This window comes from Lipotes vexillifer, unplaced genomic scaffold (genome assembly GCF_000442215.2).
Source record: "Lipotes vexillifer unplaced genomic scaffold, Lipotes_vexillifer_v1.1 scaffold1411, whole genome shotgun sequence".
NCBI classification, from domain to species: Eukaryota; Metazoa; Chordata; class Mammalia; order Artiodactyla; family Lipotidae; genus Lipotes; species Lipotes vexillifer.
In genome coordinates, this window is record NW_006798086.1 from 470,269 (window position 1) to 496,354 (window position 26,086).

Sequence of the window (26,086 nt, forward strand, 5' to 3'; positions counted from 1 at the left end):
AAAGAGTGTGAACAGAACACCTTCCATGTTGCTTTGTTTTTCTTAAATTTTAAGTCCTTACAGTATAAGAGGAAAAGTAGATCTAGAAGCTCAGGGAGACAGAGGTTTCTATGGAAAGTTCCTTGTAAAAGCAGCAGCCATCAGAAACCTTTAAAGACACTTTAACTCTAGCATGTTGTGTGACTTTGACAGCAGGAAAGCAGTAGAGTTTGGCACAGAGTTGAGCCTCAGTAAATGTTTATTGAGTGAATCAATGAAACAGTGGCTCAATGAATCAAGAATGTTATAGGGCCATAAAATTTTAGAATTGAAAGAAACACTGGAGATCACTTAGTCCAGCTATGTCACTTTGCCAGGGAAGAAAATATGGCCCAGTGAGCCTAAGTGGAGTGGCCAAGGGCAGAGAGCTGAAAAGTGGCTGAGTGGAAACCAGCACTCAACTCTCCTGATCCTTAGTGCGATGCTTTTTTCCCTTAGAGAATGAAAAATAAAAACAACTCAAAAACCTCATGAAATCATTTTGCAAGTCGTCAAGGTATAAACCTCTTCAAAAGGGTAAACCATCAATAAAGAGACATATTTTTCCTTCCTTTATGCTATTTGTAATACCTCCATCTCTTTCTTACTCCATGAACCTGAATTAACCAAAAATTTCCTAGAATTAGGGTGCTGGGCATAATGATATTCTGGTTATTAAATGATTAGGTAAAAAGCTGATTTTTTAAAACTGCTGGACAGTTTTTTAAAATATGGTAGTTAGTTTAATAATAACAATAATAATAACCAACAGTTGATTGCCCACCATATGCCAGGTATTTCTTTATGTTCACAGCAGCATGCTGAGGATACATTTTCCTCCTAGAATTGTTAACTAAAGGCCCCTGACACAGAATTTAAGTAACCTCCACTATAAAGAAAATCTCTAGAAACGGGCCAGTTATGTTCCTCAGCACTTACTGGAAGACAGCAAAACTGATCTTTTGACCCCTCCTGATTCCTCCCTACCTCCCACCTTCCTTATCTACCTAAGCACTGGAGATGGGTGAGTGGGGCAGAAGAGTCAGTAGGTCATAGACCCCGTGAAAATGTATTGTCCAAGGAGAAGTGTGCTTCCTTTACCCAAGGTAACCGGGAGAACAGACTACTATAGAAGTGTGTGCAGTGCCTGTGTATGCCTGCAAAAGAGGAATGTCTGCATTCTGCATTTCTTACACATGACAGTGTCTGCATCAAACTTGCTGACCTGTCTCGTGACTTTCTGAGGAGAGAAGGGGACTGGTACAGTGGACAGAGACCAAGGAGTATAACCAGTACTCTCAACGTCTGGTATAGCCAGGATGCCTAAGATTCTATGGGTCATGCAGACACTCCACTTTAGTCTGGGGCTTGAGCCGTCTGGCCAGTATCACTCACAAGAAGGCCACTTGCTGGGCTGCTGGGCCAGGGGATCACAGTAGCCAGATGCAGTGTGTTGGAACCAGAGGATGAAGCAGATTGAGCCAGATGAATCTCTCTATCTCCACCACCCCACCCCTTAAATTATGTTTGGAAAATGCAGTGGGGAGGCCCTACAGAGCACTTAGGAATCTACCATTTGGAAGGCATCAGAGGTCAGTGAGGGTGAACCAAAGAAGCAGGTACAACGAACAGAAAGAGACTATAAGCATGGCCACTGTCCTGTTGTCTTCCTGTCATTGACTCCATCCCGATAAAATGGAAGGGCCAGGTGTATATGACTCTATAGCCCTCATTCCTATGGTCTATAACTTTATAACTGTTAGTCTCATTGCTAGCACTTTCATGCATATCCAGAATCCAAACTCCACACAGAAACCAGACTTAACTTTTAAAAATGTAAATCAGAACTTGTCACTCTCCAGCTTCATTACTCCAGTGGCTTCCCATTGTACATGGAATAAAAGGCACACGTAGAGAATGGACTAGAGGACACAGGGAGGGGGAATGGAAAGCTGGAACGAAGTGAGAGAGTGGCATGGACTTATATGTACATGGAATAAAATAGAAAAGTTTGACCAAGATGATGCCTGAATGAATTATTAATCTCCCTCTCAATTCCAGTTTGAGGACTGCTAGGTGCTTTACATGTGTGACTTTTGGATTCAATATTCTTTGCCTTAAGTTCAAAGACCATGCCATGGGTTTCCAGCATCCCTTCTCTTCCCCTAGTGCAAAGCATGGTAATCTAAAATCCAAGTGTTCTTAGTTTATACTGATCTTAGTATAAATGAGGATTGTTTATAAATACAGGATATCTATAAATCTGCTATAAATATCATTGTCTTCCTATAATTATATATATAATAGTATATTTGCTATATATACATACATATAATTTATTTATTAGGTAATCATTAATTGACCCCAAAGGAATCATAAGTTCATATAGAGATTCTTTGCAAAGCCTAAATTCACCAAACTATGTTTTTACTTTGATTGTGTCACTGGTATCCTCCAGGTTAAAAGATGCTAGAGTCTAGTTGTCATAGATTCAGCTGTGGGAGACGAGCTGGAGGCAGGCCCAGAAATTGCGATATTGCACACCTGGTGAATGTTTGTTTATGACTTTCCCTGTATGTCATATCATCTATGCAGAACTGAATGGTCATCAGCCCAGTTAGGCATGGAGTGGCCTGTTTGGTTCCCAGCACCTGCAGTTATTGAAACAAATGCAAATCAGTTGCACAGTAGGATTGGAAAATTGCCATAGAGTGTTGGGCTATGTCCTATTTTTTTTTTTTTTAATATGTTCAAGTTTAAGCTGCATTTAGTTTTTGGTAATGAATTAGAGGCTCATTTCATGGCAATATATAGGAAATAAGGAAGAACATGAGGTTGGAAAAAAGAGGGCAAGAGTTATACATATTTTGATTCTACTCCAATTTGTTATGTGACGACAGTTTTATCTGTTGAGGCCTCACTCTCTTCATCTAATAAATTAGAGCACTGTGCCAAATAATATCTAAGTCTTCTTTACCTTTCATATTTAATGACCTCACGTATATCGTCATTAAGAGTGTGCCTATTTTGGGGGTTATCTGATGGATTCTTGGCAACTTATTTCTGGACTGGTTGCCTTGAGGTGTGTCTAAAGTGAAATAAAACCTTGAAGAATGAATATTTTATGAAGCTTGATTTCTTGCTGCAAACAATAGAAGTTAGCCTCAGAATTTCTGTAGGTTGAATCACATTTGGGAATTTTGGAATGATTTACAGCATTGCATCAGGTAGAAAATCCAAGGAAGGAGTGAACTACTCTCTTTTAAAATAATGCTGTTTTTCCTTATAGTGATCAACTGATTGTTTTAACTTCTAAATCACAAAGGGTTTTGGCAAATAAAACTATGCTGTTTTCTGTTACACTGAGGGACTGAGAATTTAACCTGATGTGATTTTCAATAGGCAGACTTTCTTTTTCTGTTTTTTTAAACTTGCTTTACCTTTATAGTCAGAGAAAGCCAGTCATGTTATTTAATTTAATAATGTAAACTTCTAGTGTGTACTTTTGTTTAGTCAAGGACATTTTCGGCACAATATTCTTGTGTATTTGACTTGTAGAGCAGTAAAACAAATGAAACAAGTCTCTTACTCAAACGTAGGTTTTTGATCACTTGTTTTTTTTTCACATGTTGATTTCAGTTTCTGGTTTGTGTTGAACACAATCTTAGAATATATTTTAAGATATAGTAAAACCTTATAAACCTGTGTGATTTGGGATTGTGTATATGAAATGCAAGATAATCAAGAACAATAATGTAGGTCAGGTTCTTGGCTTAGGAAAATGGCCTGACATTCTTCATGTAAGTGAGAATAGTGGGACTCCTCTCTGCCCATAGACATCATTGTCCTTAGGAACTAGGGCCATTCCCTTGCAGATCCTTCACTTAGTAAAGAAGTTCAGTGAAGCTGAAAATGTCAAATTAATGAGACTTTACCCCAAGCATAGGCAATGGGAAGGGGCATTATCCTGAGAATCAATTTCTGTGTGAACTTGGGGAGCCATTTAACCTTTCTTTGTTTAACATTCCTCTCTCTAAAGTAGAAGTCAGTAATTCTTGCTGTTGAAAAGGATCTGTTTTTTCATTCTTCCATCCAAAGATTGAATACCTTCTGCCATATGCAATTATTTCAGTTATGTTTAAGTTCTTTTTTTGATGAGTAATTTGTTTTCTGTCAAACTGAATGTTCCACCTATGGATACCTCTCTTAGAAAGTCTTCATTATATTGAGAATATGTTTTCCCATACTTTTCATACTTTGATTCTACTTATACCCCTGTTTCCATACAAAATGGAATTACTCTTCTAGGGGACATCCTTCCTGATGTTTCAAGATACTGTCATGTATAGCCTAATTTTTTTCTTTAGAGGGTTTTTAACACTACCTTATATAATCTAGAAGCCTTTTATCATCTTAGCATATATTCAAACGTACTACAGCTTGTCTAAATAGGAGTGTGATAACGGGCATGAGCTGCCTAGCACTAAAGCACAAGACCGTCCCATCCCTCCTCTAAGAACTTTCATGAATGTAACCCGTGCATACCTGGGCTTTTTTGAATGTCTCTATCACACTGTTGATTCATGTTCTAAATCCTCTAAAGATTTGACTTTGTTTGTTTTATCTGATGTGTCTTGTTTCCTATATACTCTTACTTGTTCAGTTGAGTAGTTTTAGACCTGAGAATAGAACTCAGGTTTATTCCCATTAAACTTAACTTTGTCAGAATCAGCTTATCCAGTCAGCATAACAAGAATTTGTACAGTTTGGATTTTTTCATTGAAATTTCCTTCAGAAAATTAGATGAGCAAGAACTGTGTATTTTCATCTAAATTATTAGAGGGCTGAAAATTGAATAGGACTAATTCCAGTGGCACTCTATTAGATCTCTTCCTCCAATTGTATTGCAACAGAAAGCAAATCAATACAGAATATTAGAAAAATGCTCCAAGCTTTTGAGCAGTTTATTTTTTAATTGTTTCTCTAATTCTATCATAGCATTTCTATGATGAATAAGAGACTCCCTTTATCTTGACAATGATCCATTAATCAGCACGTTTGGATATGGTCTTTCAAATAATTATAATTATATCCATTGCAGCTTCTATACTTTTTCTAAATCGTATGAGGTTGCTCTGGAGAGTAAATGGTATTAAGGGATATTAATATGCATTGAAAAGTTTTTAAATGCTACATAACTGGCATTATTACTGTTGCTATTATTTTCATTTTTACTAATAAAAGTAACATTAATGGGTGTAATGTCTTGCTCATATCACCCTATGAATCAGGAAGAAAAGACTTTATCAGGTGAACTTGTTTTGTTCTCAATCATACAGATTATTTAAACTAGTATTTAAATTATTTTTTGAAATATAGTATAAATACTAAGAAGTGCACGTATCATAAGTGTACAGCTATATGATTTTTTGCACTCTGATCACACCCATAACCAACACCAGATCCAGAACAGAACATTGCTAGCACCCAAAAAGTCCTCCTAACTAGTCCCTGCTTCATATCTACCAACGGTAGCCATTACCTTGACTTACAACAGTAGAGATTAGTTTTTGCTTGTTTAAAATATTTTTATATAAATGGAATCATAAGTATGTTGTCTTTTATGTGTGGAATTTTTTTTACTCAATGTTATTATTCTGAGTTTTATCCATATTTTTGCATGTAGTTGTAGATTATATATTCTCATTGTTGTCTAATATTTCACTGTGTAACTATACCCCAATTTACTTATCCATTCTACTATTGATTGGCATTTCAGTGCTGTTCAGTTTGAGGTTATTATGCAGAGTGCTGCTGTAAACATTCTAGTATGTTATTCTGATGATCTTTTTGTCCATTTTGTTGGATGTATCCTTATAAGTGGGGGTTACTGGGTCATAAGGTAGGCAGGTGTTTAGCTTTAAAAGATATTGCTAATTTCAAAAAGCAGTTCTCACCAGCAATACATGAGAGTTCTAGTTGTTCCACATCCTCACTAAACACACTCTGTACATTTTGTCTTTTTCATTTTATTCATTGTAGTGGAATGTATTGATATTTTATTGTGGTTTAGTTTGCATTTCTCTGAATACTAATAAGAACATCTTTCCATATGGATATCCTTTTATCATGGATAAAAGTGTCTGTTCCTGTTGGTTTGGCTAGTTCTTTTTTGTTTTGTTTTTTTTCCTGATTGATTTGTGTAAGTTCTTTATGTATTCTGGATATAAGAATTTGTTGATATATATGTTGCTGTGAATCTAATTTCTTTTTGATGTTTATTGTTTTAGAACATTCTAGAAATGCACAAGATATTTGGGACTTACATTTTAAAGTGGACATAGACCCATTCTTTAGGTGTTCAACAGGAAAGCATAAATAACTCTTCACTATGCTGCTTGGTATTTGCATATGACGTAGCACAAAACAGTGACAAAGACCGTATGGTAACAAATAATTGGAGGAATTATAGTCCTCTTGAAGAAAATAGAATGACTTATTTATTCTCACATAGTACACATATTCTTTCTTGAAAAAGAACATAGCAAAAAGATTTTCCGTGCTTAGATTCATGTCTCATTTATGGTCTTTTGAGGTAATGGTATATTATACAGCGTGATTTTTTCCAAAACTATGTGGTTGCATTTAATGCAAATCTAAATCATCTAAATTTGATACTAAACAATATAAAAGGAGTGATACATTTTCATTTTTAAGTAATAGGAATATGGTGGCGTGAAATGTCATCAATTCTCATATGACTTCACAGCTTTCCATCTAGTGAACTGCAAACTCTATTTACTATTTTTTTCCTTTGGCTCTGCCACATTATCTGGCAGATAAATCCTTTGTCAAGATTTATTTTGAATAAATCATATTTTGAATGATGTGAAATCACTTAGATAAAATGCTACAGCCTTTTAACTAGATCAAACCTCTTCAAGCCCCCAAACTCTGTTATTTAGTATTTAAGGGTAGTCAGAGGCTGAATTCTAATCCTGCTTCTGTGGTTGGTGCACTTTCCAAATTTGACAGTCATTTAAACTCCATGGGCATCATTTTCTTAACAATGTAAATTAAAAGCTTGGGCTAGAAGAGGGTCTCTAAAACTCCCTTTGGCTCAGAGACCTGTTCTGAGTATTCCTTGGGGATGAAAAGTTTGCAAATATCCTCTTCAGATAAGTGAATCTCAGTATATCTGATGTATGTATACAGATATGAACCAGAATTCACTTGACTCCCTATCATCAAATGATCAGAACAGTGAGAAGAGAGAAATGAATTGAAGGGAATTGGAAATTGTATTTTTATTGACTATGGTAACAATTTTCTAAAGACTGACACCTTTATAATATGTGACGTTCCCACGGGCTAGCATAAGGCCAAATAGTGCTTATTGCCGTTGGTCGATTTTCAGCTCATCAGCACTCTCATTAGCATTGGATAAGAATTACTATTTTTCCATAGCTTTTACAAAGCCTGGAGTTTTTCTATCTTTTCATATCATTTTTTGTCAATTTCATGGCTATGAAATAGTTTCTGAGTATAATTTGATTTTTGCCTTTCCCTGAAGACTCATAGAATTGAGCATCTTTTTATTTATTCATACAGCATATACCTGTTTTTCTATGAAATTACTATACATTTATTTTGCCCATTTTCCCCATTGTTCATCTTGTTTTTCAAATCGAGTTATCAGAATGCTTTGCAAATCCTGTATTGTAGTCCTTTGTAGATTAATATGGTATGAAAATATTTTCTACCAACCTAATTTAGATTCTTACTCTCTTTATGGTATTATTGATGAACCAGGTGTTCTTAATTTTAATGCAGTTGAATTTATCAATATTTTATTAGTGATTTTTGTGGCTATTTAATAAATCCTTCCATACTTCAGTATTGTAATTTCTTGTCTTACAAAAGTTTTACAGACTTACCTTACTAATTTATATCCTTAGTCCATGGAGAATTCATTTTTTGTAAACAAAATGATGTAAAGATCCAGTTTCACTTTATTCATGTAGATAACCAGTTGTCCCAGCACCATTTATTGACTAATCTATACTTTGCTCACTTATTTGCAATGTCTGACTTGATATAAATCATTTTCATATATGCTTAAGAATATTTTTAGTTTGATTATTATCTTTATTCTCCCCCTTTTGTCTATCCTAATGCATTATCTTTATTATCATAATTTTCTAATAATTGTTAATCTTTACAGGAAAGTTCCTTAATCTTCTTTCTCTGGTGTATCTTGGCTATTTTGGGCTTCTTGTTTTTGTCGTAGAACTTGTAGAATCAGCTTTTCGTATTCATTTTTAAAAAATCATTGAGATTTTTACTGGAATTTCATTGACTCTATAGATCTGTTTGTATGTTTAAAATATTGATTTTCCCTGGTACGTATAACCCTACGATCTTTCTGAAATATCTTCAACCCAACAGTTTTTTTTTAAGATAATTTTCAGTGTATACAATTATATTTGCTAATATGATGTGGGTTTTTTCACTTATACTCTTGATAATGCTTATGTGTTTCTCTTGTCGTCCTACATTATCTAGGACTTTAGGCACAGTATGTTGATAGTGGGCATCTGTGTTCTGTTTCTGATCTTAAAGAGAGTGTTCTAGATTTCACAGTGAAGTATGACATATGCTATTTGTTTTAGATCACTTATCACATTTATTACATTAGGCAGGCAAGGGGGAAGACATCTACCATTTCTAGTGCCCACCAACTTTGCCAGATGCCTGTACAGCATTATCTCATTATATCCTGAAAGACTGGTATCACTAACCATTTTTAGAAACTGAGATTTTAAAAGATGCATAATTGCCCCCAGTGCAGTTAACAATTGGCCAGCTAGGATCTAAATTCATAGTTTAGCCTGATTTTTTTTTTTCCTAGTATATCAGAAATATTTAGTTGTGCTGGCTCCCAATATCAAGGCACTTGCCATGTTGAACTGACCAGGGAAACAAACACCTAAACTGTAAGACTTTCAGAGACAAGGATTAGGTCAGTCTTGGTCACTCTGTTATCCCTAAAGACTAGCACTGGGCTTAACACTTGGGGGGATTTCAGCCAATATTTTGAGTGTTTGAATGGAAGGGACCCTCTAGTATGGATTGGGCTGTGCTTGGTGACTCTGCCTCAGAATGTGGTGGGTTGAGCCTGACCATTAGTCTTCACTAATAGTTTACTAGTAGACAGTGACTCTCCCTCAAGGATTCACTCTCTCGTGAAAGTTCTTAGGTGCTCACTATCTTACTCAGTGCCATGCCTTGCTTACCTGTAGCTGCTTATGGTACTTTCTGTATCCAGAGAGTCAGGTCATTGGGCCTTGATGAGCTGAGACCGTGATTTGAGCTCTGATGCAAAGACATGAGTTATTAGATTATTGAATGACAATATTCCTGAGGTAAAATCCTATTGCCAGGATAAGAGTGAGACCCCTGTTAGTATATGAACCCTCCAGTGGGCATAGTAGAGATGCTGTATTACCAGGGAAACAGGTTAAGATTCTCTAGTATCACTTATAATTCTATGTTTATAGTTTATCAGAAGCTGAGTCCAAACCATACTGTCTCATTTTTCTTGGTACAATGCCATCATTGCCTAGAAAGTTGAGGGAGCTTTTGGCTTCTACTCTTTTTTTGGTTAAACTCGTTTAATTAGTGGGAAAAGACTGCTCTTTCCAAATAGCCCCATTTCTGTTTGATCTAACATTTTGTGGGATCTACGTTGTTACTCCTAAATGTAGTAAAAACTGAGATATATAGACGATGTTGAGACTTCATTTACATGCTGTTCCCCTGAGGATGTCCTGGATTTCCAGTCTCATAAAAGCCAGCCCTACCATCTGTTTGGTGAGATCAGGGAATGAACCAACGATCCAGCTAATGCCATTAAGCCTTCTATCACTGCCGCCTCCACCCAGGGAGAAAAAATGCACTTGCTCTATAGGAAATTTATTTACTTCCAGACCAAATTCTATTATTTTTTCTTTGCTTTCCCCTCATCAGATAATGTGTTATGGTTTCTCAGTGGTGGAAATATTTGTCTCTTCACTGAGAAGATCTTTGAATATAAATGCCTCACTGAAAATTAAAATAACGCCTCAGTTGGATGGAGAGAATGTTGTAAACACATTGGAATCCATTGTTGCCAGCAGAGGAGAACCATCCAATATGTATTTATGGTACCTGACTTGTGCCCTCAAGATATCACAGAGCTACTTTCTCTGATCAGAGCTCTTGCAGTGATACTTAGAAATGCATTGAATTTTCACGAATGTCAGCTTTAGCTATTGCAGTTGATGGCCCAAGAGCTGAGGTTTATTAAAAATATACTGCCACCTACAGTACTATTTAACTCTCTTTGACAGGGCTCTTGTCATGAATGTTTACTAGACAAAGAGTTAATTTGGGGGCTGATTAGTTATTGTTTCTGTGAAGATTTGCTAATTTACATAGTATGTTTCTTTACTTATGCATGTATGTATCTGTTTTCCTGTAGGAAAAGAAGAATACATTGCCACCTTCAAGGGATCTGAATACTTCTGCTACGACTTGTCTCAAAACCCCATTCAAAGCAGCAGCGATGAAATAACTCTGTCCTTTAAAACCCTTCAGAGGAATGGACTGATGCTTCACACTGGGAAATCAGCTGATTATGTCAATCTCGCCCTGAAAAATGGAGCTGTCTCTCTGGTCATTAATTTGGGATCAGGGGCCTTTGAAGCACTAGTGGAGCCCGTGAATGGAAAGTTTAATGATAATGCCTGGCATGATGTGAAAGTCACCAGGAATCTGCGTCAGGTAACAGCGCAGTGGATAAGAGAGTAACTGGCTTTGTTTCTCGCTACAGCTGTGTGTGTGGTACTTGAAAACCCTAACAACATGATACAGGGCTCCTCAGAGTGGCTTACAAATTAGCTCTTTCTTCTTCTGAGATGAATCTTCCTGCCATACTTGAGCAGGGGCATATCTAGAAAGTTCCAGGGGCCTAAAGGCTATTTTGACACAGCGACATATGACAGTTTCCCAGAGGGCTGCAAGGTTATCCCTGTGACCTGCCCTTCCTGTGATGTGTGTGATTCTGTTGTGTTTTTAGTTTTTTGTTTATTTGATTTTAAATTATAGTTTTCATGGTGATCATTTGGAAGCATGCACATTGGGGTCATTAAATCACAGTTCCTTTTTTGTCGTTTAAAAAAAAAAATCCAACAACAGTGTGTTTGTGATTTGGGAATGTATCAGTCCCTACTCCCTCCCCACCCCAAACTCTGAAATGAGGACAAGAAGAGTCCCTGAGGGGGAAAAATGACTCTGGGGGTTTCCACATCTCTTGAAGAGTCTGTTTATGAAGATATTTTTACTTTTAGCACAGACACTTACGTTAAATCCCAAATGTCTCTGGAGAGGCCAGTTCATCTTCTAGATGCCCATTTCTATTTGATTGTATTTAAAAAAAATTCTTCCAAGTGTCTGCATGTTAGGAAAATATCAATTTTTCAGTAAATCTATGGGTCCCCATATACTGTATGCTTTTAACTGAGACATATTATTACAGTATATATATACAGATGAAAGGGAATAGATTGTCCTTTTATACTGAACATGATAAGTTTTGATTATTATTTGAAATTTTATCATATTACAACGTACCATTCTGTTAAGTGTTGACAGTGACTAATTTTTCTGCAGTACGTGCTGATCTCAAACTAATATCCTTAACATACTTGTTGTTTTTCTGAACAGTTGCAGAATGACCGGATTGTCTCTGGTTTTCCTTTACTAAAACAGCCCTCTCTTTCTGAGCTGTTAACTGTCTAACCTTTTCTTTCCCACTTCTGAAAGGCTTAAACTATGCAAGCTAGAGAAGCAAACAGGAATTTTAGGAGTGCAGATTTAGTCTAGCTGAGGCAGAAAAGTAAAAATGAAGGATTTCTTGAGACCCTCCAAGACCTTTCAGAGGCCTTAGTGTCATGGGAGGAGCCCTGCATGCTTCACACCTGCCTTGGGGGATAGTTGCCCACCATCGGGGTAGCTGTAGACCACGGATTTCCTATAAGTGTGTCTCTTTGGTTTTCCCTTTTTATTATTCTCTCAGATTCGCACCAAGAGGCCGAAGGCTCATTTGAGAGAAGCACAGAGGGAAGGGTGGGGCTTGAGGAGCCTACTTTCTAGATTTGCCTTTGCTCAGGTTACAAACCAAACTGTGAATTGGTAGCTCAAAGGAAACTGCAGTTATACAGCCGGGGTGCATGTGTGGCAGGACAGATTAAAAACAAATCCATTCTACTCATTCTATGTGTCAGGATCTTTGCTTTGTTTCATTGCAGTAAACTGTGACCCTAAAGTCCATCAATATGACCGAAGGAAGTTTTGGAGTTGAGCAGAAGTCCCTGTATGCTGTAAAATTGAGTAGTAGGGCAATGCCAACCGATTCCTATGAATTTGCTGGGACTGGGGTGGGCCAGGGTTGGGGAGGGATCACTTATGGGCAAAAGGCGGCAGTGGTCAGCTGATGAGCTTTAGGCCTTTGAATCCCTTTTAGACTTTTTCAATGTCTGTCAGATGTACTCAGGGAGACAAAGGAACATTGCCATATGTCTGTTTCTGTCTCGTAGCAAGTTACGAACAATACTGGCAGGAAAAATATTACCTCTGTGGGAGGCCTATTTGTTAGTCTGCTTTTTTCTTGTAAAATTTTTTTGCCCTTTTTCTATGTTACTAACATGCTTAATAACTAACATGTCATTCATGGAATGTTTCATTCTACTAACCGTTACCTGAATCAAAAAATGTACTAACATGGTAGAGACCATCATATTTTTTAAGTAACGATCGTTATTCTGTTCACAGTTTTTAATTTCCTTTCTCCCCCCTTCTCCACAAAGCACTCAGGCATTGGACACGCTATGGTAAACAAACTACATTGTTCGGTAGATATCATTCTAATTGTTTCTTATTTTGGGTTTGCCGTGTGTTTTCTTTCTTTCTTTTAACTGTAGACATCATTAACAAAAGAGGAACTGCGGTTGGTACTCTTCTGCTTACTTTGACCTCCTTCTTTTCATCTGTTGTTGACCTTCTTATTTTTTACCTGTTCCTGTCAACTTCTGTTTTCCAACTCACCTGTAGGGGCATCGTTAACGTTTCGAACGTTTTGCATCCAGCTGTGGTTAACACGGGATAAGACAAAATGGTGGCTGGCCCGAGTGACCGCAAGCTCAGCCAGTCTCGAACCATTCATGACGCATGGCATGCACCCTTGATTTGGGAATGCTGGAGATGCCACACCCACTCATCTTTCCGTCATCACAGAGCAGTTGTGTTTTCCTTTGGTTCTCCCCGTTTTCTTTCCTTTCCTTTCTGAACGGTACTGTCCCTCCTGCATGTGCACATCAGCGTGTGCTGCTTCCACTGTTTGTTTTGTTTCCCCTCGCCTTTGGCATGGACGTAGGCACTTGCATGCTGGACAGCTGCTGCTCAGTAGTGCAAACAGTGACGTTGCTGGAAAGAGCTTGCGCCTTTTCTGTTAACAAGGTGCACGTTGTGATTAGTTAATAACAGACGACTAAACTTTGCTAATATGTACTACCAGCAAAACTAACCTAGGAAGCATTTTACTAACACCATTTTTGTGTCTGCTAAATAACTTTTGAGTTGCCGTAGGGATGATGCTGACACTTGTTCAATAATCAGTTAACTCTCTAACTAGTTTAGATCTCTCAGGGCTAGTTGCATAGAATCGGAGAATAAACCTCTAACAGACATGAAAATGGGTTCCGCCATAGGTCTAAAAATAAAAACCAAACAAAGAGAAAAAAAAAAAAAAACCAAAACGCAAAATGAAAAACTAAAACAAAACAAAACACAAAACAGGCATATCCCAGGATTACAGTATCTAGGTCTGAGTATAGCGTGTCCTTTCCCTGTGCTTTGTTATCTAGGTGACAATATCAGTGGATGGGATTCTTACCACAACGGGCTACACGCAAGAAGATTATACCATGCTGGGGTCTGATGACTTTTTCTATGTTGGAGGCAGTCCCAGCACAGCAGACCTTCCCGGGTCACCAGTCAGTAACAACTTTATGGGCTGTCTCAAAGAGGTAAATATCACCGTCACCAGAATCATTCCTAATTCATGACCTCATCATTTCAGATCCAGACTGAAAGCACCTTTGCTGAAGACCCAGAGTTTGTGGTGTCAGAGGGCACAACCTTAAATTCAATATTCCACTGTTGTTTATATAGGATTGGGGGGATGGGGGCAACTCATAGAACATTATCAAGGAATTAAGTTCCTCTTCTTTACAGTCTGTAAGTAATTCACAATTAAGATTTGCAGGGGCAGTTGTATATTAGCTATAAAAGAAAGTCAAACACAAAGAAATATTGGTTCTAGAGTTAAGCCAAACACCTTGCTCATTTCTACTTAAATGCCTTAGGTGTTATATATACAGCAGTGACTTATTTGACCATTACAGGAAAGAAGAAGAAAAAAAATAGGCTATGAGAGACCAAATGCCACAGAAACAAGATGAATCTCTGTGATGAAATAATTTTGTTCCTAGATTTTAAATATGTTCTGAAGGAAGTAACGATGTTTCATTTGTGATCCAGTGAGCTCACTTGATATTTACCTGAGTGAAGCTATCAGGCTAAAAGATACCAAGAATTTCATCCCTCATTCCCAGCTGGCATTGTTGGTTGTAACTTTTGATAGGATCGGAACTTGTTGGGGTATGGGAAGAAGATCAGGAAGATCTTTGGATTTCAACTTGTATGAATACTTTTCCATAACAGCTGCCTGTTTTCATTCAGGCACAACCCAGTTTCTCTGGGCTGCTAGAACCAGAAGTTCCTCTTGCATTATATGGCTGTAGTTTAATGGTACAGACCTCTAAAATATAAAATTTAATAACTTTGAATTTATTAATGATTAGCCATAGGTGGTGTTGGTAAAGCAGTGATGTACTTTGGTTTGTTTATTTATTTATTTATTGGAGCATAGCTGCTTTACAATGTTGTGTCAGTTTCTGCCATACAGCAAAATGAATCAGTTATACATACACATATATCCCTTCTTTTTTGGATTTGGTTTATTTTAAAGAAAATATTATAATCATATAAACTCGATTCAAGTAAGCATCAGTGAAAAATAATCCATGCTTGAATTATCCTTACCTGTTTTCCATTTATGTAAGTATACTGGATGTTGCATTGCCCGGTATGTGAATGTATGTGAAAGAGTCCTAAGAAGGATTCGAAAATGCTATAGTTTTAACAAATACAAGGAGATGCAGTTCTGAAAGGCTGAATCTAACTATGCTTTGTGGTGGAAGGGATTGATTGCCTCCCAGAGAATAACTTTTACTTTTTACAGATACATAACATGACCCAGGACGGTGCTAAGCTCTGTGGGCATTATAAAATCCTAATAATTATGATCATTGTTATAACAGTAGGCATTTTCTGAGCTCTTATTTTGTGCCTAATGCAATACTAAGAGCTTTGCAGGAATCTCCACAATATGTGAAGTAATTATCTGCATTTTTCAGACAAGGAAACAGGTTTGGAGAGGTAAGTTTCTCGAGCAAGGTCTCACGGCTAACAAGTCTGCAAGGCTAGAGCATGATCATGGCAGTCTGAATTCAGAGACTTGTGTGCTCTTAGACACCGTAATACACAGTGTCCTAACAGAATGTTTGTTACAAGATTGTGTAAACCCTCAATTCTGTTACAAACAGAAACAACTTTTAGAAATGTATACTAGACATTTCTGTGTGGTACAGTTATGCGCATTTGAGTACAAAAGAGAGTGAATGAGTGGGGATCTAGTAGACAAGGAAGATACACAGAAGAGTCAGGATGTGAGCGTCTTGAAGGATAATTAGGAGCCAGGGATAGAGGACATGTTTCAGGTTGGGGAGAAGCATGGTGAAAACATAGTTAGATTTCACAATATGATGCCTGAAACCCTTTCTGGTGATAGGAATTGGGGTGGAGGCAGAATCACAGCCCCCCGTCATCCACACCATTTCCTCACTTTCACTATGAACAGATCAACCTACGGTCAGCCCCTAGGCCCTGCTTTATCTACAGAAAGTCAATCTTGCTGTGGACTGGAAAAAGGAAAGGGAATCCAAGGATCTCGAGCAGAATCTGGAATCTAGCTAAAGAGCCCTTTTGGGTGTCCTGTAAAAACATGAGAGTTTCTGCAGTGATCACCCAAGTTGAGCTGAGCCTCACTGTCTTCTGAGTTCAGGTTGGGTGAGGCAACTTTCCATGTGTGTGAATCTTCAGTGGATTTGCCTTAATCCAAATTTACAGTTTCAGATTGAACTGTACTTCAGATGAATATCTTTAATATTTAAGTGTTAATGAGAAGTTGAGACACTTTAGAACTCATCTCTTTTTTTAAAATTAGCCTCTAGTTGACTTACACTTTTATATTAGTTTTAAGTACAGCATAGTGATTCAGTATTTTTGCAGATTATACCCCATTATTGGTTATTACAAAATAATGGCTATAATTCCCTGTGCTATATCCTTGTTGCTTATGTATTTTATACTTATCTTTTTAATTGGTCTTTCAACCATAAAAACCAAGTCAGGTGATTTTCCATTTAATTGGCAACTACTGAGTCCAAGCAATGAGGATTCACTCAAGTTACTGTCTCTGTAGGTTTTGGATAGATATCACTCATCTTACCAATAGGGCACTTCCTACAGCTCTCTCTTCCACAGCCTGGGGTATATGTGTCTGGAGCAAGTCTTGCCAGTGTTTTACTGATGTATAATCTCTTACACTTTATTTCCTCCTGACACACTAGAGTGGAAGGATATGGGCACAATCAGCCTGTAAATCAAAAGACACTTTACTTGGAGAGGTTTTGGAAGGTTCATAGTTTCCATCCAAGTCTGAGTTACTATCTATTTAGAATGCCCTGCTCTTCCTACTACTGAAATGAAATTGGGACAAAGTATCATAGATTTTGAATCAGATCACCTTATTTCAGATAGGTGAGCTCTGGAGAGTTGCTGAAAAGAGAGAAACATACCCATGTTCATTCTCACCACATCCTCTTAAGCCCATGTGAGCCTTCCTTAACTCTTAGCTCAGGCTTTCTGCCCTCAGGCATGTTATATAAAATCTTAATTATGATTTCATCTATGGCTCATAACATTTTTATTTTCAGTCTAGTATGTGATCCCCTTTAGGATAACCAGTCCTGGGGGAGATGCTCATAACACTGTGTCTGAAGTCATAGAAGAAATTTTGGAGTGTTAAAATGGGAAGAATCCTGGAAGTCATTCTTCAAGTCCAACCTCCTTATTTTGGAAATGGGAAAACAGACCTAGAGGTTATCTGTCCCACCGAAGAGCAATGAAGGGGTAGCAGGATAAAAACACAGAATATTGTCAGATAAAATATAATACTTGAATGACGGGCTCTGTTTCATTATAAACAGTGGCACTCAAGATACAAAACTAGAGATGGCCTACCACTCTCACTAATTCACATCTTCATTCTTTAAAGATTAAAGTAAAAAAAAAAAAAATACTCCACATAATGAAACAACCCATAATCTAGTGTTTATTAGAAGCAATTAGCGGTTAGGGCTCTCCCTACATGGCATTTGATAATGCTTATTTGAAATAAGACTTGGCTTGCATGGAGAGCAACCAACCCTCATTAAGAAATTTTTTTTTTAGTGATTAACAAATTTCAAAATAAAGTAAAATTATTTCAACAGAATTTGGCAAAACTTAACCTGAACTTCATATATTACTTCGTTCAAACCGAGAGGGAGCTTTGAATGGCCAAGAATTTATAATAAGGGGATCAAAGTAGTTTTTTAAAAAGTATTTAAAGTATTTGTGGCTGTCTGGAGGGGTGGGATAGGGAGGGTGGGAGGGAGGGAGACAAAGAGGGAAGAGATATGGGAACATATATATATGTATAACTGACTCACTCTGTTATAAAGCAGAAACTAACACACCATTGTAAAGCAATTATACCCCAATAAAGATGTTAAAAAAAATAAAAAAATAAAAATAAAAATAAAAATAAAAATAAAAAATAAAAAAAAATAAAAAGTATTTATATTTTCATCATAAATAAATCAAAAAGACTTTGGAGAAATGTTTGAGGTTATTGAAAATGACTTTCAAGGGTATAAATTTGAGAAAAGTTACAGGAAAAATTGTAAATAATAAATTACCATTATATACAGCCCACATCTATGAAATTCCTAGAGGATAATAGATCTTTGAAAATATGTGTTTTTCTGTTTTGTTTGTTCGTTTGTTTTCTTTTGCGGTACTCCGGCCTCTCACCGTTGCGGCCTCTCCCGTTGTGACCTCTCCCGTTGTGGAGCACAGGCTCCGGACCAGCAGGCTCAATGGCCATGGCCCACGGACCCAGCCGTTCCGCGGCATGTGGGATCTTCCCGGACCGGGGCACGAACCCGTGTCCCCTGCATCGGCAGGCGGACTCCCAACCACTGCGCCACCAGGGAAGCCCTGAAAATATGCCTTTTAAATTTGATTTTTACAAAAGCAGTACTAATCTTTTACAAAAGCAGTACTAAATCTTTGTTTATATTCTTTGCATTTTTTATACCACTAAATAAAACCTGAAATATATGTTGCTTAAGAAGATCACTTAAAATCAAATTTAATTTTTCCAGCAAGCAGTTTTTTGAGTGATTGCTACAACAGGAGAGGGAATTAGAAGATGCTGTAGAAAGTTAAATCATGGCGTCTAAGGGAGATGTTTGGAGTCTATTTGAGGACACCTACTGCCCTGCCCATTCACCTTAAACAACTTGGAAAGCATTTTTTTTTTTTTTTTTTACTCTAAAAGTATTACAGATGATTCCTAAGGTTCTCATGAAAGGTTTTTGTTTGTTTTTTAACATTCAAAGATAGGTGGCAAACTCACTAATACGTGCTTCTATCCCAATATTTTGACCATCAGGGCTTCCGCAGTTAATGACTTACAAGGAAGGGTCATGCTGCTTCCTCATTAATCTTGCCTCAGAATCTCCTTGGGCTATTATGCATTTCTTAGCCTCTTTGTGCCTCCAGAATGCTTTGAAACACCTATTTCCCTCCTGCAGAGTGAACATTATTCAACATAGTTTGTTAGTAGGGAAATGAAACTGAAGGGTGAGGAAAGGACTGTACTGGATAAAACAACCTAGAATGCTTTTTTGGAAGTTTGTTTGTAGCCATGTGTACTTGCTGGAGTTTTACAGTCAGTTGTGCAAATAGAGACACTGCCTGTGTGAGGAAATTTAGAATGCTACCACTAAAAGTTGCTTGGGATGAGCCTAAGGAAGGATTCTAGAAAAATAAATAAATAAGTGAAATGCTAGGGGGAATTAAATCCCTACTGAAAATTTCATCAACCTAATTAGATGAGCGCAGGCTTTAATTACATTGAGAAACTTTTAGCACTAAAAATCTGGAAGAAGCTATGAAGTGGATGAGGTTCAGAAAATATCCTCTTATGTAAACATTTTCACCCACTGTGAAAAAATAGTTGATACCTGCGTGTAATCAGCATGGTCCTCTCTGCCATTTGCAGTGGCATCGCTGTAATTCACACAATGTACCAGTATCAGCACCAGGAAAAAGGTGCAATATTTCTTTGCGCAAATACCTCTTAATTCCTGTCTTACTTCTTGTGGACAACAGAGAACTTCAGAAGATTGTGAAGGCTTCTCAATTTATCCCCTTCTGTGCTAGAACCAGCTCATCAAATGTGGGTTCTCAGGTGTCCTTCTGTTCTCTCTTATTTCCCTCACTACTCAGAGTAGAGTTCTTTACATATAAGAATAAAAATCCAAGGCAGAATTTGCATTTTAAGTTATTTTTCCAATTTTTAAATAAAAGGCTTTGTGACCTGTTGGAAAAATTTGACCTCAAGGAAACTTTGGAGGGTAAGGAGAGCCTCACTGATAATCATGCAACTTGGGAAGAGGGAGGACTTCTTTATCTGGGAGAACGTCCTCATGGGGGTTCCAAAGTCATGATTAAACACGTTTCTCCCAGGTTTTCATTTCCTCCAGACTCTTCCTTGTTGGGGTCCCTGATACCTTGTAGATAGTTTCTGCCTTTCCTGTCTTATTACATTGTCACAGTCTATATATTGATAAGTAGCATTTTCCAATGCATTTATGTTAACCTTTCCACATGTCTCATTCATTCTTTTGGAAAGAGAATTGCTGTTTGCATTCCCATCTCACTTCCTCCTAGCCATTTTCCATACATATCCGCATATTTTTACTCACCATATTATTACATAACTAAGGAAAATAAATTCTACCTTAATTATGTTTGGCAAAATGTCCTCAAGTTAACTAACCATTTTAAGATAGATTTTACTAATGTCCCCCAAATAATAGACTGTACAAAAATACAAAGGAATTCCTGTAATACAAGGACTCACACATTGGCTCTGGGCTGCCTTCCTAGAGGTAGGGTTTTGGTTTAGTGACTTGTAAGAGAGCTTAGTTTGTTTAGCCTAGATGAAGAGGAGGCAAACTGACTTACAGTGTTGGGCAAAAATTCTAGTCTAGAAAGAAAATAAGTTTCTCCACCTGAAAGAAAAAAAAACACAGAAGATGGCAGTTTGCTTTTAAAACTTTAACAAGAAAGCAAGATGGAGTTTGTGGGAATGTCAAAGAATTTGACAAATTCTTATGTACCATTAACCTGATTTATTATAAGCCCTGCCTGATGTCTTTCAGATCTTGGAAATACTGAAATGTGTTTCAACTCTTCTGCTTTAATAAATTGTTGGCACTAAAATGTAAACAGAGGTCAATTACCCTTGCCTCCTTTCATTTTCAAGACAGAAGACCACAGCTTCTTTTAAGTCAGAAATCCCCCTTTCCTCTTTAAGGATGTCTTTTCAAGAACCCCTGTGAGATAATAGTAATAACCTAAGTTGAGTACTTTTCCTAGTTAGAGCGCATTGCCTGAATGAGCTCATCTAAACATACTCTAGTGATATAAACTCGGTGGTACCTAATTGTGGCTAGGATTATACAAGGCATTATACAAAGGGATGCTAAAAGTCACAGCTATTATAAAAGGGTAAGAAGAGTTCGTGTATTTCAGAATAGTAATAATAACATATTAAGCATTTCTTATTTCTCATGTGATTTTTACAACACCCAGTGAGTTACCCCATTGTACCTATGGCACAATCAGCAGAGCAGCACAGCAAACATAACAATTTACTCCTAAAAAATAAATTAATGAAACTTTGTGAAATAATTAGATATTCAGTATTTCAAACATAGCAGCAAGGTAATCATGGAAGACAAACACCATTTTTTTGCATGTGTGTGGTGGACTTAATGGCATTTTATCTTAGGTTTTGCTTTTATTATTAAATTGCCTGGAGGGGTGCACTGTCATTTTTTTCCAGTGCTTTGTATGTTCAAAAGTAACTCTCTGAGCATCTCACAAGTTACATACTAGCAGTATCCCTATTTGACAAATGACATGAAGACAGGAGAAGTTAGGGAACTGACTAGGAGAAAACAATCACTAAGTAGCAGAGCCAAGATCTGAATCTTAACTAATCTGACCACAGAACTCTTGCCTTTAACAGCTACTCTATGTTTCTTCCTTTACTCATAATCTTGCTTCTATTTCCTTGTTCTCAATATTTTTCTTAAGGTATAATGAAATGAAATGAACTTTATAGGAACCTTGAGGAGAAAGAGAACACAAAAATGCAGCCTAGATTACTAGGATGTTGCAGAAGGGGGTGTCTAAGTGGGAGGGGAAAGAGCAGGAAATATTTCGTGGATGCCCAGTTACACGTGAGCTTCCAGTGGGGATTTTTCTCCTACTGTTCTAACTGGTACTGGAATGTCACCTCTGTGAACTGCTTCTCTGCTCTGTAAGTCTGTATCCCTTCCTCCTCTAAGGGTGTAAAAAAGATAATAATGCTTGTCATAAATTTCTGTACTCTGTAGCCGACCATATGAACAGGGATACACAAAAAAACATTTGGAAGTACTTTCTAGATTTCTACAAAGTATTGGCTTCATAGATTGCTAAGGGTAAATTTCCTTCTGTGCCTTGTAGCCTTGGGGACAAGGGAAATAAGCAATTAGGGCAGAAACCAGGCATTTTGCCATAGGCACTCCTCTTCGAGATTGGGTTCATGAAGTCCCATCTGCTCAGGTCCCCAAGGAAGTGGAACTGAGGTCTTTAGTCTCCAGAGTATCTGGTGAGTTCTTGTCTGGAATTCAGCTTTTTGAACATAGCAACCTCCCTTCTAGGGGACCCACAGATTTTTATTTCCCATCATATTCGGCAGATGCCCCATACCCTGGAACTATATCAGCAGTTGACATAATGCATTGTAGTGCTTTCAGATATCAAGCTAGCATAACATGGTTTGGTAGCGGTTTCAATGACATTTTAAGGAATTGATGCATATTATAGAATATGACATTTTCTAGCCCAGCAGAAAGCAGTAATGAATAATGTCTAAGACTTAACATTTCCTCTTAATTTCAGCACCCACTACAGTACCCTGTTTAAATTGTTCCATTCACTTAGGCATGTGTGCATTCAATGAGTCAACATTCATCAATACCTACTATGTGCTAGACTCTGTACTACACACTGGGGATGCACAGATAAATAACACACCTAGGAATCTGGAAGGAGAGCCTGACAAAGAAACAGAAAATTAAAATACAGGTTCTTTAAATGAGGTATTGAAAATTGCTCTAAAAATACAGCAGAAGCTGTCATTAATTCTGCCAGAGGAAATCTATAATACTTTCAAAGAGAAGGTGACAAAGTAATCTGAGTTATCCTCTCTGTCTCTCTTCGCTCAGCTCTATAATGGGCATGATATTACATGGGATTAAAGTTCTGCTCTCAGAATTTGAAAAGAATAGGAAAGATGAAATGATATGAAGGATTCGAAAACACATTACAAAGAAGAAGAAAAGCTCCTTAGAAATGCAAGCTTGTACTTTACTGAGTTTGAGCCCTATTTTAAAAATCTGATATCTATCCAAAACAAAGTGAATATTTTGGTCTTCATGTTAATTTCTATTATGAGACGATATACTCTCGTCTTAGTTCTTTGGATCAAGTGCTGTGTTTGGAAGAAAATTATTCCTGTACACCATAATTGGCCTTTGTTTCAGGAGAATTATCACTGTTGAAACACATTTAAAACAAATTAATTACTTTAAAATGAAAATAATTCTGTTATCATTCAGAAGCATGTGATTTTAAATAATAGGAAAATGAGATTTTTATCTTTGTTGAGTAAATATTCTGCACACAGAGAAATTGGTGACTCTGAGTGTTCAGTTTAGTTCCACATGTATGATATGACTATCTACTATGTGAAGTACCAGGATATGATAATTAGGTTGACATAGGTTATCTAATCCAGGTCATGATAAATGAATTGTCCATCAAACATATATATTTTTCTGAACTTAAGTTTCTAAATTTGAATCAAATGTGATGACAGTAACCAGTTATAGATTGGTATTCCATTGCATTAGTTAAGACAGATTGCTTTAGAATCAAACAGGCCTGGGTTCAAATCCTGGCTGCATAGACTTAGTAGTTGTGTGACCTGAGAAAAGTAATTTAATGTTTTTTGCTTCGTTTTTCCTTCACTCTAAAGGATTAAGTGAAACTATGTAATTGAAGCACTCAGCATAGTACCTATTATACTGTAATATTTCAATAAATGGTGTGTGTTAACTACAAATACATTGCAGATAGGAATGTGACTTATATATTTCACAGACATGTAACCTATGTAGTCACACAGGGCCCTCACACGCAGAAGGACCCTGCTCTTGGTTTAATATCTTCCTCTTGCCATCTTGAAATTCTTCATAACTTTTGAACAAGGAGCCCTTCATTTTTATTTTGCACTGGACCCTGTGAAGTATGAGGGCTGTCCAGGTTGCAGACAAGTCTGTGAGATTTTGCACATATTATCTCATTTTAAAAGTTATTTCATTTAACTGTCCTAACAGCTTTGTGAGGAAATTGAATTGACTTGGAGGCCACAAGTTATTTATAACATCATCAAGGCCACATCACTCATATGTAGAAGAATCCAGAAGAAAACCTCTGTTTATTGACTCTAGCCAGTGTGCATTCCTCTTTTGTTCACCTGAGTTATAATAGACACCTTCCAATGTATCAAAAATTGGTAAAGACGACTGAGAAACTCGGCATATTTAGAAAAAACACTGATATCTTTTTAATAACTGGGAATAGTCACTTAATTTTTATGGTTCAAATGCAAATAGTTTTTTGTTTTGACTTTTTAAGGATTTTATCATCATCATCAGATTTCACATAACATTATTTTTCAAACTCAGTCATTGTATTCCTTCCATGCACTCACCACCTATAGACAAGGCAGAGTCTCACATGTAAGACTTCAATGCTTGTTTGAAAGAGTAAATTGACCTTTTTGTTAACATTTTCTTCTATGTCTCCAGACTGAAAGGTATGATCACCAACGATTGAAATCAATCCTTCATTAACATTACCTTTTGCTATTATTTAATAATTATCTGATTTATCATGGATTAATCAACACATTTATATAAAATTACATGGTGTTTATATAGAACAATTTGTAAACAGTGGCATGCGACTTAAAGCTGTAGGTTTTAGGTAGTTTAAAGGGAAGCAATTCTTAGCCCGTTTAGGGATTTACTATTCAAGGCGTGGCCTGTGAAGCAGCAGCATCAATATCACCTGGGAGCTTGTTAGATGAAAAACCTCATGCTCCTCCCCAGATCTACTAAATCAGAATTTATATTTTAATAAGATCCCCGGGGGGTTTCATATGCAAATTAGAGTTTGAAAATCACTGAGCTAGAGCACCTCAGCCACCATGTTTTGTTGACATCATTGACTGTAAGATGTACAATAACGTTATGATTGGCATTAAACACTGCCAATTAACCTAGGCTAGAATGCACCTCAGTTGCAACTAAGATCTGCATTTTAGACATATTAAAATATGAAACAGTGTATAATTTAGTAGCTCAGTAGTGACCCTGAGGCTTACAGCCAGAGCCGCAGCATCTCAAAGTGCCAAGACCCTGGGGAAACCCTCCCGGGCTCAGTTCTCCCCCAGCCCCTGCGTGGGCTCAGCCTTTTTTGGAAGATGGACATCAGGATCTTTGCATCCAATTACACTGAGGGCAGATAAATCACCAGGATCCACCCTGAGCCAGTCCCCCAACAGTCTAAATTTAGAGGCAAATACAGTCTGGCGATGAGTTGTATTTACTATCCAAGCAATAAGCTTTTGCTAACAAAAGAGTTGGAACTAAGCCCATGACCATTAAAGTAAAATGCCTGTGTGTTTTAATAACAATTTTAAACTAGGTCTCCTAACCTCTATTTGATTTTGAGTACTGCTTTCATAGCAAAATTTGTTCACTTGCAAAAGTGCTGAAAATCACTGTGTGCAGGTTTACTTGGGTTAATTATTATTTTTGCAGGGTAATATTCTTATGCTGAATTTCCCATATATACTCTTCACATTTTTTCAGGCCATGGTTTATTCAGGATTATTTTACCTTACCACAATTTGCTAACTTAAACAGATTTCTGTGTATTTATTTACATTTTAACAACTTTGTAACATAATGGGTTATGCCCTAAAGGAAGTAAACTCTTCCTTGGATATAAATTAGACAGTTGGGGGTTTGAGGCATTAAGGAACCATTTAGGGAAATGCTCCTTCTGCAACGTGAATTTTAATAAGAGCCCCCTAGAGGCAGCTAAGAAGTATGACACCTCTCTAAACTGAAGCCGCTCAGCCTGAAATTTTCTTGGTGATTAAGTGAACAGAGATGCCTTTAAGTGACGTAAATGGGAAAACCATTAATCCCAGGAAGAGTGTGAAGTGTGTGCTTATGTGATGCTTATAAAAAGATAACTTTGTCTGGGGCTTCCCTGGTGGCGCAGTGCTTGAGAGTCCGCCTGCCGATGCAGGAGACGCGGG

The 26,086-nt window shown here is 37.2% G+C and overlaps 1 protein-coding gene across 1 annotated transcript in view; it reads left to right on the forward strand.

Moving 5' to 3' along the window:
- The window catches only part of NRXN1 (neurexin 1), a 1,152,893-nt gene that overhangs the window by 438,019 nt on the left and 688,788 nt on the right, over positions 1-26,086 (forward strand). The window contains exons 6-8 of the mRNA XM_007470152.1: positions 10,541-10,842; positions 12,927-12,971; positions 13,983-14,144. Of these exons, the coding sequence (XP_007470214.1) occupies positions 10,541-10,842; positions 12,927-12,971; positions 13,983-14,144 (509 nt within the window). The remainder of the gene's footprint in view (positions 1-10,540; positions 10,843-12,926; positions 12,972-13,982; positions 14,145-26,086) is intronic.